At 41.4% G+C, this 15,310-nt stretch overlaps 1 protein-coding gene across 2 annotated transcripts in view; it reads right to left on the reverse strand.

Annotated features, from left to right (window-relative positions):
* Window positions 1-729: 729 nt before the first annotated feature.
* The window catches only part of PIK3R3 (phosphoinositide-3-kinase, regulatory subunit 3 (gamma)), a 109,522-nt gene continuing 94,941 nt past the window's right edge, over window positions 730-15,310 (reverse strand). For both annotated transcript variants that reach the window (XM_010847867.1, XM_010847866.1), the window contains exons 8-10: window positions 12,191-12,265; window positions 11,549-11,719; window positions 730-4,450 (exon numbers count right to left, since the gene is read on the reverse strand). In XM_010847867.1, coding sequence (XP_010846169.1) covers window positions 4,252-4,450; window positions 11,549-11,719; window positions 12,191-12,265 — 445 coding nt within the window. In that variant the 3' untranslated portion in view covers window positions 730-4,251. The remainder of the gene's footprint in view (window positions 4,451-11,548; window positions 11,720-12,190; window positions 12,266-15,310) is intronic.

Consider the following 15,310-nt stretch of genomic DNA (forward strand, 5'->3'; position numbering starts at 1 on the left):
GGGACATCCAAGGGGCCAGTGGCACTATCCACCCAGCAGGTGGAGTTCAGGAGAGAGGACTGGGCTGGAGACAGTGGGAGTATCCCATGCTGAGAGTGGGAAGAACTCTTGGAATTAGGGGAAATGGTCCATGGTTTCTAGCACTGGCCTTGAGGGTGCTCTGTAGCTAAGTATAGCGGGGAGGAAGAATATAGGCAAGGTCATTGAGAACAACAGACCATCAGCCTTCAGTCTGATCTGCAGTTCGGTATGCGTGGGTGGGGCCTGAGTGCCCGCGCTAAGAACCGCAGTGCCTGTTGCCCAGGGTGGTGGTCATGTTTGCTGCTTATGTTCCCAACATGTAGGGACCTCAACACAGTTTTGTGGTAGGAGGGTGACAGGGCCCGGGGCACAAGAGGACACACTGTAAGTCAGCCCCCGTCCTCCACCCCCACAACAGAATGTGCAAACACATTTCTGGGCAAAGAGAGGTGATGAGAATCAACTCAGTGGGCTTTCTAATAGGAATGGGGTGGCAATGAAAGGGCACCAATGTTAACTTTCTCAGGGCTAGTTTCTGAGGCCCCCAGTGTTGGTGGAAGCATTTCTGTAGCCCCAGTTCAGCCCCAGGACCGATCTTTTGGTGCTCATGGGAGAGAAGGTTTGGCAGCTTCAGGACTTTTCAGTACCCCAGTCGTCTCCCTTTTGCCCCCACCCCAGCCCACCTCTGCATAGCATGAGAACAAAAGGTGCTTTATTGCAATGTCTTTATTGCATTATTGGAGCAAGTTGGCCAGACTGTTCCCTCTTGGGGAAGGTAAAAAACAAAAAGACCAAAAAGTATCTCCCCTCGCCTTCCCCCCACCCTCCCCTACAACCGCACAGCAATGTCTGAACACACCTGGTGACAAGAACAATTTGCAAAAGTGGTCTAGGAACTACATTATGAACTGTCCCAACACAAGACATATAGTTGGCTTCCTTGTAAATCAGATATTTTTACGTAACTACATGAATTTTTTTGACTACATCAAAGACAACAGAAGAATAGGTTTTTCACAAGTAACAACAGGGCACCAAAGTCACATGCTGCAATTTGTAAGGAAACAAGGTGGTTTTTCGTCACAAGTGGCTGGAGCTAGAGCAAGGCTGAGCAGTTGACTGCAGAGGGCCCAGCTAGGCCCCCATCTGGACCCCCTGCTTTGAGGCCACTGAAGCCTCACAGAGAGCTACCTAATAAGGAGTCTTAACTGGCAACAGAAAACACCTTGAAAAAACAGTAATTTGCCCAGATGCAGTTCTTGGCCCAAAAGGACCCATGAGGCTCGTTCCTTGCGGCAAGGAGACCCATTGAAGATACCACACTGGTTCTCAGAGCTTCTGCAAAGCCTGTGAGGGTCTCATCGAGGCTTGGAGACAGAGTAGGGGCGGTATCAGAAGTCCTCAATCTTGGCCAAATTAGGGGTAAGGACACTGCTAGTCTATACAGGCCTGAGCTATGGTCGAGGCTTAGTTAGTATCTGTGGCCAGATGGAGACAAAGCATTGTTCTGTGATGAAAGCTCCACCCAGAATAGATAGGCCTCTGACCAGTGTCCAGACAGCCTCGAGCTGCTTCCATGTTGGTGGCCAGCTTCCCTAGCCAGGAAGACAGTGAGCCCCTCTGGTCTTGGTCTGTTTCTTTACCCTCTGCCTCAATGAGACTGCACCGAAGATGCCAAGAGAGAATCCCAGGGTCCAGGTCATGGGATAAGACATGGAGCTAAGTTCTGATGAAGGAGGCCAGGACCATAGAATAAAGGAGCTGCATACCACCCCTCCCAGTGGTTAGTAGACTGGTCCCTCTGCTATTTCCACTGGTCAAGATCAAGCAAATCATGTGGCAACCAGTCAGAAAAGAGACTCAAACTTCTCAAATGATCCCTACGTCTTAGTTCCCACAAAGCAACAAATTCAAGAATGAAAAACAGGAAAGCAACAAACAGGTGAAGGAATGTAGGACTTAAAAGTGAGTTGCTTCCTCCACAAGCCAGCCCAAGTGCAGGCGATAGACCGCACTTGCTTGCTCCCTATGCGCCCTTAGTTAATGCTGCCTGGCAAGCAACACAGCATGGTTCAACACTACAGCATGTATCCTGGTTCTTGTTTTCTTTTAAGAGAGAACCAGAACACACTACATTTTAACACCAGAAGAAGGCATTCCTGGCACCCCACCTTGAGCATCTAACTGTTTAAGGCACAAAGCCATCAGGCATGCCTCACAGTAGTTGGTCTGGCCTTATTTCTCAGTAAAACTCTTAGCAAGATTTCAATCTGGCCATCTGGGGAAGGAATGTCCAGCTGGCTGATATCAGTTAAGGGCTCAGGTTAGAACAGCGACACTGGAGGAGGTTTCATTTGTCTGCCTCATCCAATCCTGAAACTGCAGCGTAACCAAGGAAAAGCCAAAGATATGCCCCCTTTCCTTTCTGTCTTCATTGTTAGTAACGGGAGGTTCTCCCCCAAATTTTAATCTATGTTGTGACACATTCTAGATCCTGTCACTAAGGTAAGTGCTCAGGGAAAGCAAAATTTCTTTCTTTCATCCTCCAAACTAGAGCTTCCCTAGGTGTAAACCTGATTCAATAAGACTTGGATATTGGCTTTCCTACTCAACCAGGAAGCCTGGCTGCACAGCTTTGGGCTCCAACAGCTGACTCATTCGAGCCTATTGCAGCTCTGGGATTGGCTCAGAGGCAGCTGGACTCTTTTGTTTGTCAAATGAATGTTGACTGATGGGGGTGGAGCACGATGGAGGTGGGAGTAGACACTGCCCCAACTCCATCTGCCCAGCTTCACTCAGCTGGAAGGCTTAAACCACATGAAGCAGAAGGTTCCTGGCCTAAAGTCAGGGCCGCTAGAGCATGAGGACAGTCTGTGCACATCATCTTAATGGCAGGATCACAAAAAAGGCAAAGAACAGCTTCCAGATGACTTCAGCTAACAGTCTGAACGCCAAGCCATCCTTTCCTCTCCTTGCAGAAGTTTCAGCAACCACTGTCTGGAAGCACAAGGGTGGCATATGGCCCTTGCTGGGGACACCAGAGCCCCAGGCCTGTGACCTACTAAAGTCCCTGACCACACTGACTCCCTTCTAGCCACAGCCCTAGCCACCTATGGCTCCCCTGGCCCTACCCAGAAAAGGACAGGAGATGACGGGAAATTAAACACGTTGACTGTTTCTGCAGGGCCTTTCAACTTGTGGAAGCACAGAGAAGAATGTTGTTCTAGATCATTATTTGGTATATCAAGCCGTCTAAAAGCACTGGATTGCACCTTTTCTTTACTCATACACACAAGTTACAAAGGTTTCACACAACAGATCATTCTTTAGGCTAAGAAAACACCACCACACAGCACCAACTTCATTTTATAATTCAAAGCTCACCAGCCCACAAAAAGAACACTATTCCTCATCTCTGAGAAACAAGGGCAGGGCAAAAGGGAATTACACTGAGCAATTTTAGTGTCTGCTAAAACTAACAGTCTCTAGTTTTCCTTTTATTTTCAAGTTTTGGTTCAGAAGTGTGCGTTCGGACACTAGTGCCACCATCGCCCACCGCGCCTTGGCTGGCAGCAACCATTGTTTTGCTGGGACCAATATGGTTTCTAAACATAATGCTTTAGAGAGAAGAGCTACTGAGATGCTGACACCTGAACTATACTCATTAGGTACCTTCGGTTGAAAGTTTTTTTACCCACAGATTACAATTCTTTAAATGAAATCCCAAGCCTCCCCATTTTCCTTTGGTTGTCTTTTTCACCAAATGCCATTCTACCACTGAACCAAAACCACCTTCTTTTTGGGAGGAAGAGAGACCGCCAGACCAAAACAGACTCCCAACAGGGCCACACCCCTCCACAGTCTTAAAGCACCTTGGCCTCTCAGAAGAGGACAGGGCCTCCTCAGAGGCTTCCAGATACAACCCCCACCCCAATAGGCCTAACATGTTCTGCTGAGGGTGCCTGGCTAAGTGAAACAAAAACCCCAATGAAAGACTTTCCCAAAACCAGCATCTGCTCCCAGCTTCCTATGTCAGTGCAGTGGCACGGCTGAGTCCCCGAGAACCCCAGGCCCCGTATGTCCCCATCCTGGCCGGCTGCTGCTCGGCCTCTCCACTTCACATTCACAGAATCACTTCTTGTGCAAAACAAGCAGTCTACGTAGAAAGAATGCCCTCATAGTCTAATAAAAACTGTAGAAAAATTCTGCCAGAGAGCCACTGCTCCCTGCTTATCTGCAGAGCGAGGGCATCTGTGCGTGGACAGGGTAGGCGAGCCTGACGTTGAGAGAGTCGTTGTGCTGCACGAGGGACGTCCGCTGGTAGTGGAGCACCAGCTCCTTCAGGGAGCCGTACAGGTTGTAGGGCTCCGCGAAGCCGTAGCCCCGAGCGGTGCTGTAGATGACGCAGTGCTTCACCTCCCCATCGGCGCTGCAACAACACAAGACAAGACCCCGCAGGGCATGAAGGCAGAGCGCAACACAAGGGGCCCTGAGACCAGAAGTCTGAGAGCGGCTGTTCTGCAAAGCAGCAGCCGCCTTCCGTCCATCGGAGCTGATATCACACTCTCATGTCCCCCCAGCCCCTTCCACACTGGTCACAGAAACACCCTTCACTTCCCAAGACTTGGTGGGGCTAAAATGGCTGGCTGCATTCAGTCACTCAGCTCTGGACCTAAATTAGGTAAGAATGCACTGGAGGGGGCAAACCAAACCAAAAAAAAAAATTAATGTACAAATCAGTTGTTTTTAAAATAGTCACAAGATTGTGCAACAAGCACTACTAATTCCAGAATATTTTCATCACCCTAAAAAGAAACCACGTAGCCATCAGCATTCACTGTTTTCCTCCCTCCCCTTAGACCCTGGTGACCAGTAATCTACTTCCTGTCACTATGGCTTTGCCTATTCTGGACATTTTATATAAACAGAATCACACAGTATTACTCAATCTTTTGTCTGGCTACTTTCACTTGGCACATCATTCTCTAAGTTCTTTTATGTGGTATCATGTATTGAGACCTCATTTCTCCTCAGGGTTGACTAATATTCTATTGTATAGATATGCTACAATTTGGTTATCCATTCATCAATTTATGGGTCACTTGGATTGTTAACATTTTTTGGCTATAATGAATATTTATGTACAAGTTTTTGTATGGACACATGTTTTCAGTCCTCTTAGATGTATACCTACCTAACAGGGGAACTGTTGAATCATAAATGAAATAAACTTTTTGGGAATTCCCCAGCAGTCCAGTGGCAAGGACTCCTTGCTTTCACTGACATGGCCCCGGGCTCAATCCCTCGTTGGGGAACTAACATCCCACAAGCCACGTGGCATGTACCCCCACCCTGCCTGACAAAGAAAGTTAAACCTTTTGAGGAACTGCCAAACTGTTTTCTGAAGTGTTGCACCACTTTAAATTCCTGCCAGCAGCTTTCTCCACATCCCTGTCAACATTTGTTATTGTCCATCTTTTTGATTATAGTTATGTGGTATCTCATTGTAGTTTTGATTTACAGCTCCCTAATGACTAATAATGTTGAGCATCTTTTCATATGTTTATTAACCATCTTTATATCTTCTTTAAAGAAATGTCTATTTGCCGTTGCCCATTTTTAAACTGGGGCAGTATGTCTTTTTATTAAGAGTTCTTACGTATTAGATACTAGTTGATTAGATGTATGATTTGCAAATATTTTCTCCCATTCTGTGGGTTGTCTTTCCACTTTCCTGATAGTGTCCTTTGATGCAGACAGTCTTTAATTGTGGGGAAGTCCAATTCATCTTTTTGTCCCTCGTGCTTTTGATGTGTAAGAGACCACTGGCCATTCCAAAGTGACAAAGATTTCTGCCTATTCCCTCCTAAGTGTTTTATCTTTTAGCCCTTACTTTTAGTTATATGACACATTTTGAGTTAGATTTTGTATGTGGCATGAACTGGGAGTCCAAATTCATTCTTTTGCACGTGGCTCACTTGCTATCCCAGCACCGTGTGTTGAAATGACTATTTTTTCCCCCTTTGAATTGTTTTGAGAACCTTGTTGAAAACAAACTGACCATAACTGTAGAGGGTTATCTCTTGGCTGTCATTTCTATTCATTGATTCACATGTTTAATCTTATGTTGTGCTGTGCTTACTTACTCAGTTGTGTCTGACTCTTTGCAACCCCATGGATTGTAGACTGCCAAGGCTCCCCTGTCCATGAAATTCTCCAGGCAAGAATACTGGAGTGGGTTGCCATTTTCTGCTCCAGGTAATATTCCCAACTCAGGGATCGAACCCGGATCTCCTGCATTGCAGGATTCTTTACCAGCAGAGCTATCAGGGAAGCCCTCAGTTCAGTTCAGTTTAATTCAGTTCAGTTGCTCAGTCATGTCCAACTCTTTGCAACCCCATGAAGAACAGCACGCCAGGCCTTCCTGTCCATCACCAACTCCCAGAGTCCACCCAAACCCATGTCCATTGAGTCAGTGATGCCATGCAACCATCTCATCCTCTGTCATCCCCTTCTCCTCCTGCCCTCAATCTTTCCCAGCATCAGGGTCTTTTCAAATGAGTCAGTTCTTTGCATCAGAGGGCCAAAGTATTGAGTTTCAACTTCAACATCAGTCCTTCCAATGAACATTCAGGACTGATACCTTTAGGATGGACTGGTTGGGTCTCCTTGCAGTCCAAGTGACTCTCAAGAGTCTTCTCCAACACCACAGCTCAAAAGCATCAATTCTTCGGTGCTCAGCCTTCTTCACAGTCCAACTCTCACATCCATACATGACTACTGGAAAAACTATAGCCTTGACTAGATGGACCTTTGTTGGAAAAGTAATGTCTCTGATTTTTAACATGCTGTCTAGGTTGGTCATAACTTCTATCTTATGTTAGTACTTCACAATTTTAATTACTACAACTTTGTAGTTAAGTTTTCAAATTGGGAGATGTACTTCAACTCTTTCTTGTTCCTTCAGGATTATTTTAGCTGCTCTGGATCCCTTGTATTATCATATCAATTTTAAGATCAGCTTGTCATTTCTGTACAAAGCCAGCTGGTACTGTTTATGGGGATTATACCGAACACACAGATCAATTTGGAAAGTACTGCCATCTATGAACATGGGATGTTTTCCCACTTATTTAGAATTTTTTTTAAGTTGTTTCAATGATGTTTCATAGTTTTCACTGTACAGCTCTTACACTTTAAACCTAGGCATTTTATCATTTTTATGCTATTACAAATAGTATGTTTTCATTTCATTTTCAGGTTGTTCACTGCTAGTATACATAAATACAACTAATTTTTGTTTTCTAATCTTTTAACCTGAACCCTGCTGAATGCATTTATTAGTTCTAATAGTTTACTTCTTCCTTTCTAATCTGGATGCCTTTTCTTTTTCTTGCCTAAATGTCTCAGCTAGAATTTTCTGTACAATAATTAGAAGTGGTGAGAAAAGACATCCTTAGTCTCTTCCTGCTCTTAAAAGTACTCAGTTTTTTACCACTAAGTATGATGTCAGCTGTCGGTTTTTCATGTCCTTATCAGGTTGAGAAATGCCCGCCTATCTCTACTTTTTTCAGTGTGTTTTAACAAATAACAGTGTAAAAATACTTCTTCTGAATCTACTGAAATAATTAGTAGATTTTTGTCAGTTGATTTTTGTCCTTAATCTATTTATATGGTTTATTTACACTGATTTTTTAATGTTGAATCAACTGGCATTCCTAAGATGAATTCTCCTTAGTCATGGTTTATGATCCTTCTTATATGCTGCTGGAGTTGCTTTGCTACTGTTTAGTTAAAGATTTTTATGTCTATATTCATAAGGAATATGCCCTCATTAAACGAACTGTGACGTATTTGCTCCAATTTTTTGGAAAAGTCTGTGAAAGAACTGTATTAATTCTTTTTATAATGTTTGGTAGAATTCACCAGTAAAACTTACTAGACCTGGGGTTTTATTTGTGGATAGTTTTTTAAATTAGTAATTCAATTTCTTTACTTATTATAGTTCTATTCAGATTTTCTACTTCCTGTTAAGTCAGTTTTGGTAGTCTGTGTGCTTCCAGGCATTTGTCTCTTTCATCTAGGTTGTTTAATTTGTTAGCATATAATTATTTGTAGCATTCCATCATTATTTTTTTTTAATCTCTGTAAAGACTACAACGAGTGTCCCCTCTTTCACCCTGATTTTACTAATTTGTGTCTTCTCTCTCTCCCCTGTATGTGTGTGTGAGAGTTTAGCTTTGTTGTTGTTCAGTCGTTAAGTCATGTCCAACTCTTTGCGACCCTATGGAATGCAGCATTACAGGTTCCTCTGTCCTTCACTATCTCCTGGACTTTGCTCAAATTCATGTGCATTGAGTTGGTTTGCTCAAACTCGTGTCTACTGAGTTGGTTCATTTCATCCTCTGCCACCTTCTTCTTTTGCCTTCAATCTTTCCCAGCATCAGGGTCTTTTCCAATGAGTCAGCTCTTTGCATCAGGTGGCCAAAGTATTGGAGCTTCAGCTTCAGCATCAGTCCTTCCACTGAATATTCAGGATTGATTTCCTTTAGGATTGACTGGTTTGATCTCCTTGCTGTCCAAGGGACTCTAGAGAGTCTTTTCCAGCGCCACAATTCAAAAGCATCAATTCTTTGGTGCTCAGCCTTCTTTATAGTCCAGCTCTCACATCTGTACATGACCACTAGAAAAGAGGTTACCAATTTTATTCATCCCATCATCCCATCTTCCAGTTTCATTGATTTCCTCAATTATTTTCTATTCTCTATTTTATTTATTTCTGTTCTAATCTTTATTATTCCCTTCCTTCTGCTTGTTTGGGTTTAGTTTGCTCTTCTTTTTTCAGTTTCTTAAGGTAGAAGAAGGTAGGTTATTGATTTGAGAGCTTAAGTTATAAATTTCCCTCTTAGCACTGCTTTAGCTGTATTAGATAAGTTTCGCTATTCTGTGTTTCTCTTTTAACTCAAAGTATTTTCTAATTTCCCTTGTTTTCTTTTTTTAATCTATTGGTTATTTAGGAATATGTTATTTATTGTCCATTCTGTGAATTTCCCAAATTTCCTTATTTTTTATTTCTAATTTCTTTCCATTGTGGTTATAGACAACATATTTTGTATGATTTCAACCCTATTTATTGAGACTTGTGGTCTAAAGTGTGGTCTAGCCTGGATAATGTTTCATGCGCACTTGAGAAAAATGTTGTGTTCTGCTGTTGTTAGGTGGAGTGTTCTAAAGATATCTCTGTGTGTGTGTGGGTGAGTTCAATCGTGCCCAGCTGTTTGTGACCCCATGGACTGTAGTCCACCAGGTTCCTCTGTCCATGGAATTTTCCAGGCAAGAATACTAGAGCAGGTTGCTATTTCTTTCTCCAGGGGATCTTCCCGACCCAGGGATCAAATCCACATGTCTTACATCTCCTGCATTAGCAGGCTGGATCTTTACCACTAGCACTACCTATGTCTAGTTGTTTTATAGAGTTGTTCAAGTCTTCTGTTTCCTGGTTGATCTATATGTTCTATCCCTAATCAAATTTCTTATGCCAAATGGCAATAACAATGTAAGGATCACAACTGCTCACTACCTAACATAAACACATTCATTGTTGGCTACAGGTCTCTAGCCTGAGAAGGCTGTAGAGTTAAGCAAGTCCTTAACCTAGTCCTAAGTAAATTGAAAAATCACTATAAGCAGGCTTTCTATAGCTGCAGTGGCTGGCAAACAAGTGGAAGTCTGTGATGCCAGACTCTTTTGCTTCCAATGTCCCCCAAGGTGAACCCCAATATGATATATGACTGAAGCTGGTTTTCATAGGCAACAGAAATCCACACTACTGGTCAAGTCTATGGCTAAAGGGAAGGGAAAAATAATACCACTCCCCAAGATACTCAAGCTGCTCCCTGGTTTCTCAGGAACTACCCAAGCTGCTGAACAGCACCTTCCACCAGCCAAGTCCTTAACCCACAAGGCTGCCACCCAGGGACCTGGATAAGGGTGAGGGGCTGATGCACTGAGCTTACTGTCTTCTTTTTATCGTTCTTACAGATCTCAGATCCCACAAGAGCCATCTTTTCCTGCCATTTCCACTCAGATAACTTGAGGATCTGAGCCCAGATCACAAAGAAATGAAATGTTTCACATAGCTCTATCCAGGGATAACACTAATCGAATACCTCCCTTACATTTTGCCCACAGACACCCCACTATTCATCCTTTCCACGTCCAGCTCAACACCATCTCTTCCACAGCATCTCCCAACCCTTTCTCCACCAGACTCAGTTCCTCATGCACACAGCCTACTGGTGATAACTATGTCACGGTGATTTCATTTATCCTGGACATTTAACTGTGAAATGAAGAAAGCGTGGTGCCAAAAAAAAAAATGTGGGTTTTGAAACCAGGTAAAGCCGGATTCAAACTCCGCATGACAGAGATAGATTGCTAAGGATAAGATGATCATGTAAAGCACTCTGTTAATACAACTGTCTTTTGTCTAGCCTCACCACTTTGTCCTCAGATCATTTGTGATCCTTGCTTGCCTTCTAGCCTGTCCAGCAGAAGCATCATCATAATAATACTAGTAAACAACATTTACTTATTATGTTCCAGCACTGATCAAAGCATATTATATCACATATATTAACTCATGTGATAGTTTAAAAACCCTTAAGTAGATATTACTATTATGCTTATTTTATAAAGAAACTAGGAAAAGAAAAGTTAAGTAATTTACCCTAGGTCACATGTATGTTTAAGTAGTAGAGTCAGGATTTGAATCCTGTATATCTGATCCCAAAGCTTCTCTCATGACCATCATACTATACCTCCTCTCTAGGTATTGGTCATTGTCAATGAAAACATATTAATAGCATAAAAAATACATATATATATATATATATTCCTTAAGAAGGCAACTGTTTTATATATATATGCTATACATAATATATAAATATATATTATATATATTTTATAAATATGTATTTATATATAACAGCAAAATCTGACTAAGGCATAGTTAGTTGTCCCTAGAATTTCACTTTCCATTAAAAGGAAAATAAGCTTTTCCAAACAGTCATAAGAAAACATCCAACATTTTCTATCACTAACTCAACACAATACTATTTAAGTACAAAACTTAGATAGTTTTTCTTCTGAAGTAAAAACAGTTCTATTCAATCAAGTCTTCATAATCTGACAATGAAAGCCAAGTTAGGCATGCAGGAGACTACTAAAGAATCAAGTGATCTTTTCAATTGAAAAATCTCCAATTATTTTTCAGATACCTGAAATCCAACAACGAACAACTGCAGGGCCTACCCTGCTTACTATTTAAATTAAAATCCCCCAAATAATTTCAGATTATATATCTCCTAAAGCAACTAACTTTTCTTTGTACAAATATTAAAGGTCTAAGCCATGGTTACTCATTTTACCATACTTCAACTAATTTGATCTGAACTTTATGAGTGGTTGACTTTCTATTAATCAATGTAGAAGTTGTGAAAAGGTTATATCCCCAGAGAAGACTTACACCACAGAGCAAGCATAACATCCTTTCTTGCTACTCTCACGGATTAAGAATGCACCGTCAGGTTTCCCATAGAGCAAGTCCTCTGCTTGTACTCGGTTGATATCCTCAACAAACCAGGTTTTCTCATCATAATGGGGCAGGTTTTCATCTTCCTCATTGATAAAATAGGTCCTAAAAATTAAATGTTAAAATATTATTCTAACAATCAGTTTACTTATATCTAAAAGCAAATTCACGAATAAAACTCTCTCCTAAATCTTAACCACAAAATAACAAAGTAGAATTGCAAGTAGTTGGATTTTTGAAAAATAATTTCAAAAAATAAGATTAAAAAAAATTTCATTATTTGCTATCACGCAGAAAGCACAAAATTCACGTGTCTCATCCAAGACTCTGACTTCTGACTGTCTAAATGAGCGATGCTTAAGTATCCAGGTTTCACATGGTTTGGCAGGTCTGTGAACTCAAGTGCCTATAGCATACTCATGAAGCAAATCAATTTAAAGAGGTGCAAAGTCCTTGATTCAAATGTCCTCAAATAACAGAGAGGACATTTGCTCAAGCAACTCAGCAAGCATTAAAAGGCCCATGTCTTACACTGGCAACAAAGCCCTCTGACGGAAAGGTACAGTGAGAACTTACTCATCAGCATCCTCATTCTTGATTCCCAGCCAGGCATTTAGGCGCTTCTGTCTCACTCCTTTGTGATTGAGCCACCTGCCCAAAGAAAGACACCAGTGTCGGCATCGGTGCAAAGGAAACACATCCAAGCCAACCAAACATCCAGGCCCAAGAGCTTGCTTTCCCCAGTCCCACTAAGAATGGCTAGAGATTTCCCTAAAATTAATAGTTTCTCTATTACTTTTCCTTCAACTTTCAGCAAAAAGGCAGAAACAGAAAGCTACTTGAAATTAGGCATGTCCCTCATTTTTCACTTTACTTTTCTAGAAGGTTTTATCACCACAAGCACACACATCCTTGCACTCAAACACCATTGGACAGCTGTTTTTGAAATTGTTAGTTAGGTGAGCATGTGTCACATTTGCAATCTCCACTGAGCCACAGGATGCAATTCCTCCATGGCCTACTGTTAATACATTGAGTTTAAAATTCTAAAACAGAATTTCAAGGTCTATTTTTACACCCAAAGCAAGCCACAAGAAATTCAGGGTAGCAATCTGAGTAATTAATACAAATTTACTTCATCACAGTATTTTAAAATATACTAACATTTTAGATGTAAAATGATATAAACCATTTCATTTAGCTTCACTGAGATGGACGATGGCCTAAAACTTGAGTATAAAAACTCTTTCATTCATCATCATCCCCCAACCACATCCCTGTTCATTCAGAGGACAACCCTAATTGTCCCAACTAAGGCAGTCCACCAGTCACTCTCTACACTTTTCCTTATTTTCCTTATCACGTATAAAACAATACATTCTAGAGACAAAACCTGAACAAAGCATCAAAGACCTAACATCCAATTAGCATTCTGTTACTAATTATGTGGTCCTTTTTTGTTTGTTTATTCTATAAAAGATATAAAGTTGAAGTTATAACATAAATTCAGTGCGTATAAGATGAACTTATTCTCTTTACATTCAGTTTCATTTTCAACTTAAAATCTCTAATCAAACTATAATTTTGTTTACTATGTACTATGACATCTCACTTAGTTTTTATCAGTTAGGGTCTTAGCTAGAAGGATAAGGCACAGTCAAACTGGTAGCTAGGAGAGTTGACTATTTACAAAGGCCTGGAGATGTTTTAGAGAAACTCCCTGGGGCTAGCAATAGTGTGAGGCCAAGGTATCCTGGAATTGAAGAATCAGCTGTAGAGAGCAGTGACCTGAACCCAGAGAGGACCATTTGGGGAGTGCCACCTTTGGTACAAAATGAGGACACAGCCATCTCATAGGGATCACAAGGGGAAGAAGTTAGAATATAAAATATTCTTACTTTCCTTTCCTTCTGCCCTCTTATCTCCTGCCAGTGCCTTCAAATGGCCAAAGCTAATGAGAAGCTAGAGGGCAGAGAGATCTGCTTTCTTAGGCACAGAGCAGGGTAGAAAAAGAAGAGTAGAAATTGTGAAGGCAGATGGAAAATTCCAGCACACTCAATGAAATGGATTAACAAATGGACTTTTTTCCCAGAACCTATGATCCTCTGATAAAGAGACGGTTTCCTGTACTCAAGGACTGTTTGCACAGCATAAGAGGATGGCTTATTTAGGATACATTTTAAGGTAAGATTAAACTAACTTTTGTAGTCACAATCTGTACCTTAACTTAACAATTATTGGCATGGTAATATCCTTCAGAATTCCTTATACACACTGCTGCCCCACCTCGCCTCTCTAATTTTATATTTGGGAAGTTGACTTTGGAGCTATGTGTAAGATGATATTTATTCAAATTAAGTTTTATGATATTCAATTTGGATCATAGTTTCACTCTCCTGAAATCTTTCTAGTCTCTAATATCTTACCATCTATCTGATCAGCTGTTTCTCCCAGCTTTTAAAAATAAGATCAGCTGCTAATGACCATCTGATGTTTGATAACAGTGCGAGTTAGGGCACTGCTGTGGATGGACTGACGCGCTACACAGAGGCTGCTCTAGGACGGCAGTGATCATAGTTTGTCAGTCAAGTTAGACGGAGCTGTACCATGGCAAGTTATTCTTTATTTTGAATTTATGAATTTAGGTTTACGAAAACCAGGAAAAGGAAGCAATAATCATGAAAACTAACTCCTAATGGAAAAGAATTGCAAATGAACCCCTTTTATAAAAAAGGAATTTTAAAGGTTTTTCGGAAATTCCCTGGTGGTTCAGTGGTTAGGACTTGGCACTTTCGTTGTCATGGGCCTGGCTTCAATCCCTGATTGGGGAACCAAGATCCTGCAAGCCACGGATGGCACAGCCAAAAATAAAATTAAAATAAATAAAGGCTTTTATATTTAAGAAATATTTTTTTCTAAAGAACAGCAGGAGAGATAAGAAAGCCTTCCTCAGCGATCAATGCAAAGAAATAGAGGAAAACAATAGAATGGGAAAGACTAGAGATCTCTTCAAGAAAATTAGAGATACCAAGGGAACACTTTAAGAAAAGATGGGCTCAATAAAGGACAGAAATGGTATGGACCTGACAGAAGCAGAAGACATTAAGAAAAGGCAGCAAGAATACACAGAAGAACTGTACATAAAAGATCTTCACAACCCAGATAATCATGATGGTGTGATTACTCACCTGGAGCCAGATCCTGGAATGTGAAGTCAAGTGGGCCTTAGGAAGCATCACTATGAACAAAGCTAGTGGAGGTGATGGAATTCCAGTTGAGCTATTTCAAATCCTAAAAGATGATGCTGTGAAAGTGCTGCACTCAATATGCCAGCAAATTTGGAAAACTCAGCAGTGGCCACAGGACTGGAAAAGGTCAGTTTTCATTCCAGTTCCAAAGAAAGGCAATGACAAAGAATGCTCAAACTACCGCACAATTGCACTCATCTCATACGCTAGTAAAGTAATGTTCAAAATTCTCCAAGCCAGGCTTCAGCAATATGTGAACCGTGAACTTCTTGATGTTCAAGCTGGTTTTAGAAAAGGCAGAGGAACCAGAGATCAAACTGCCAACATCTGCTGGATCATGGAAAAAGCAAAAGAGTTCCAGAAAAACATCTATTTCTGCTTTATTGACTATGCCAAAGCCTTTGACTGTGTGGATCACAATAAACTGTGGAAAATTCTGAAAGAGATG

The sequence above is a fragment of the Bison bison genome, unplaced genomic scaffold, assembly GCF_000754665.1.
Source record: "Bison bison bison isolate TAMUID 2011002044 unplaced genomic scaffold, Bison_UMD1.0 scf7180017864256, whole genome shotgun sequence".
Classification (NCBI taxonomy): Eukaryota; Metazoa; Chordata; class Mammalia; order Artiodactyla; family Bovidae; genus Bison; species Bison bison.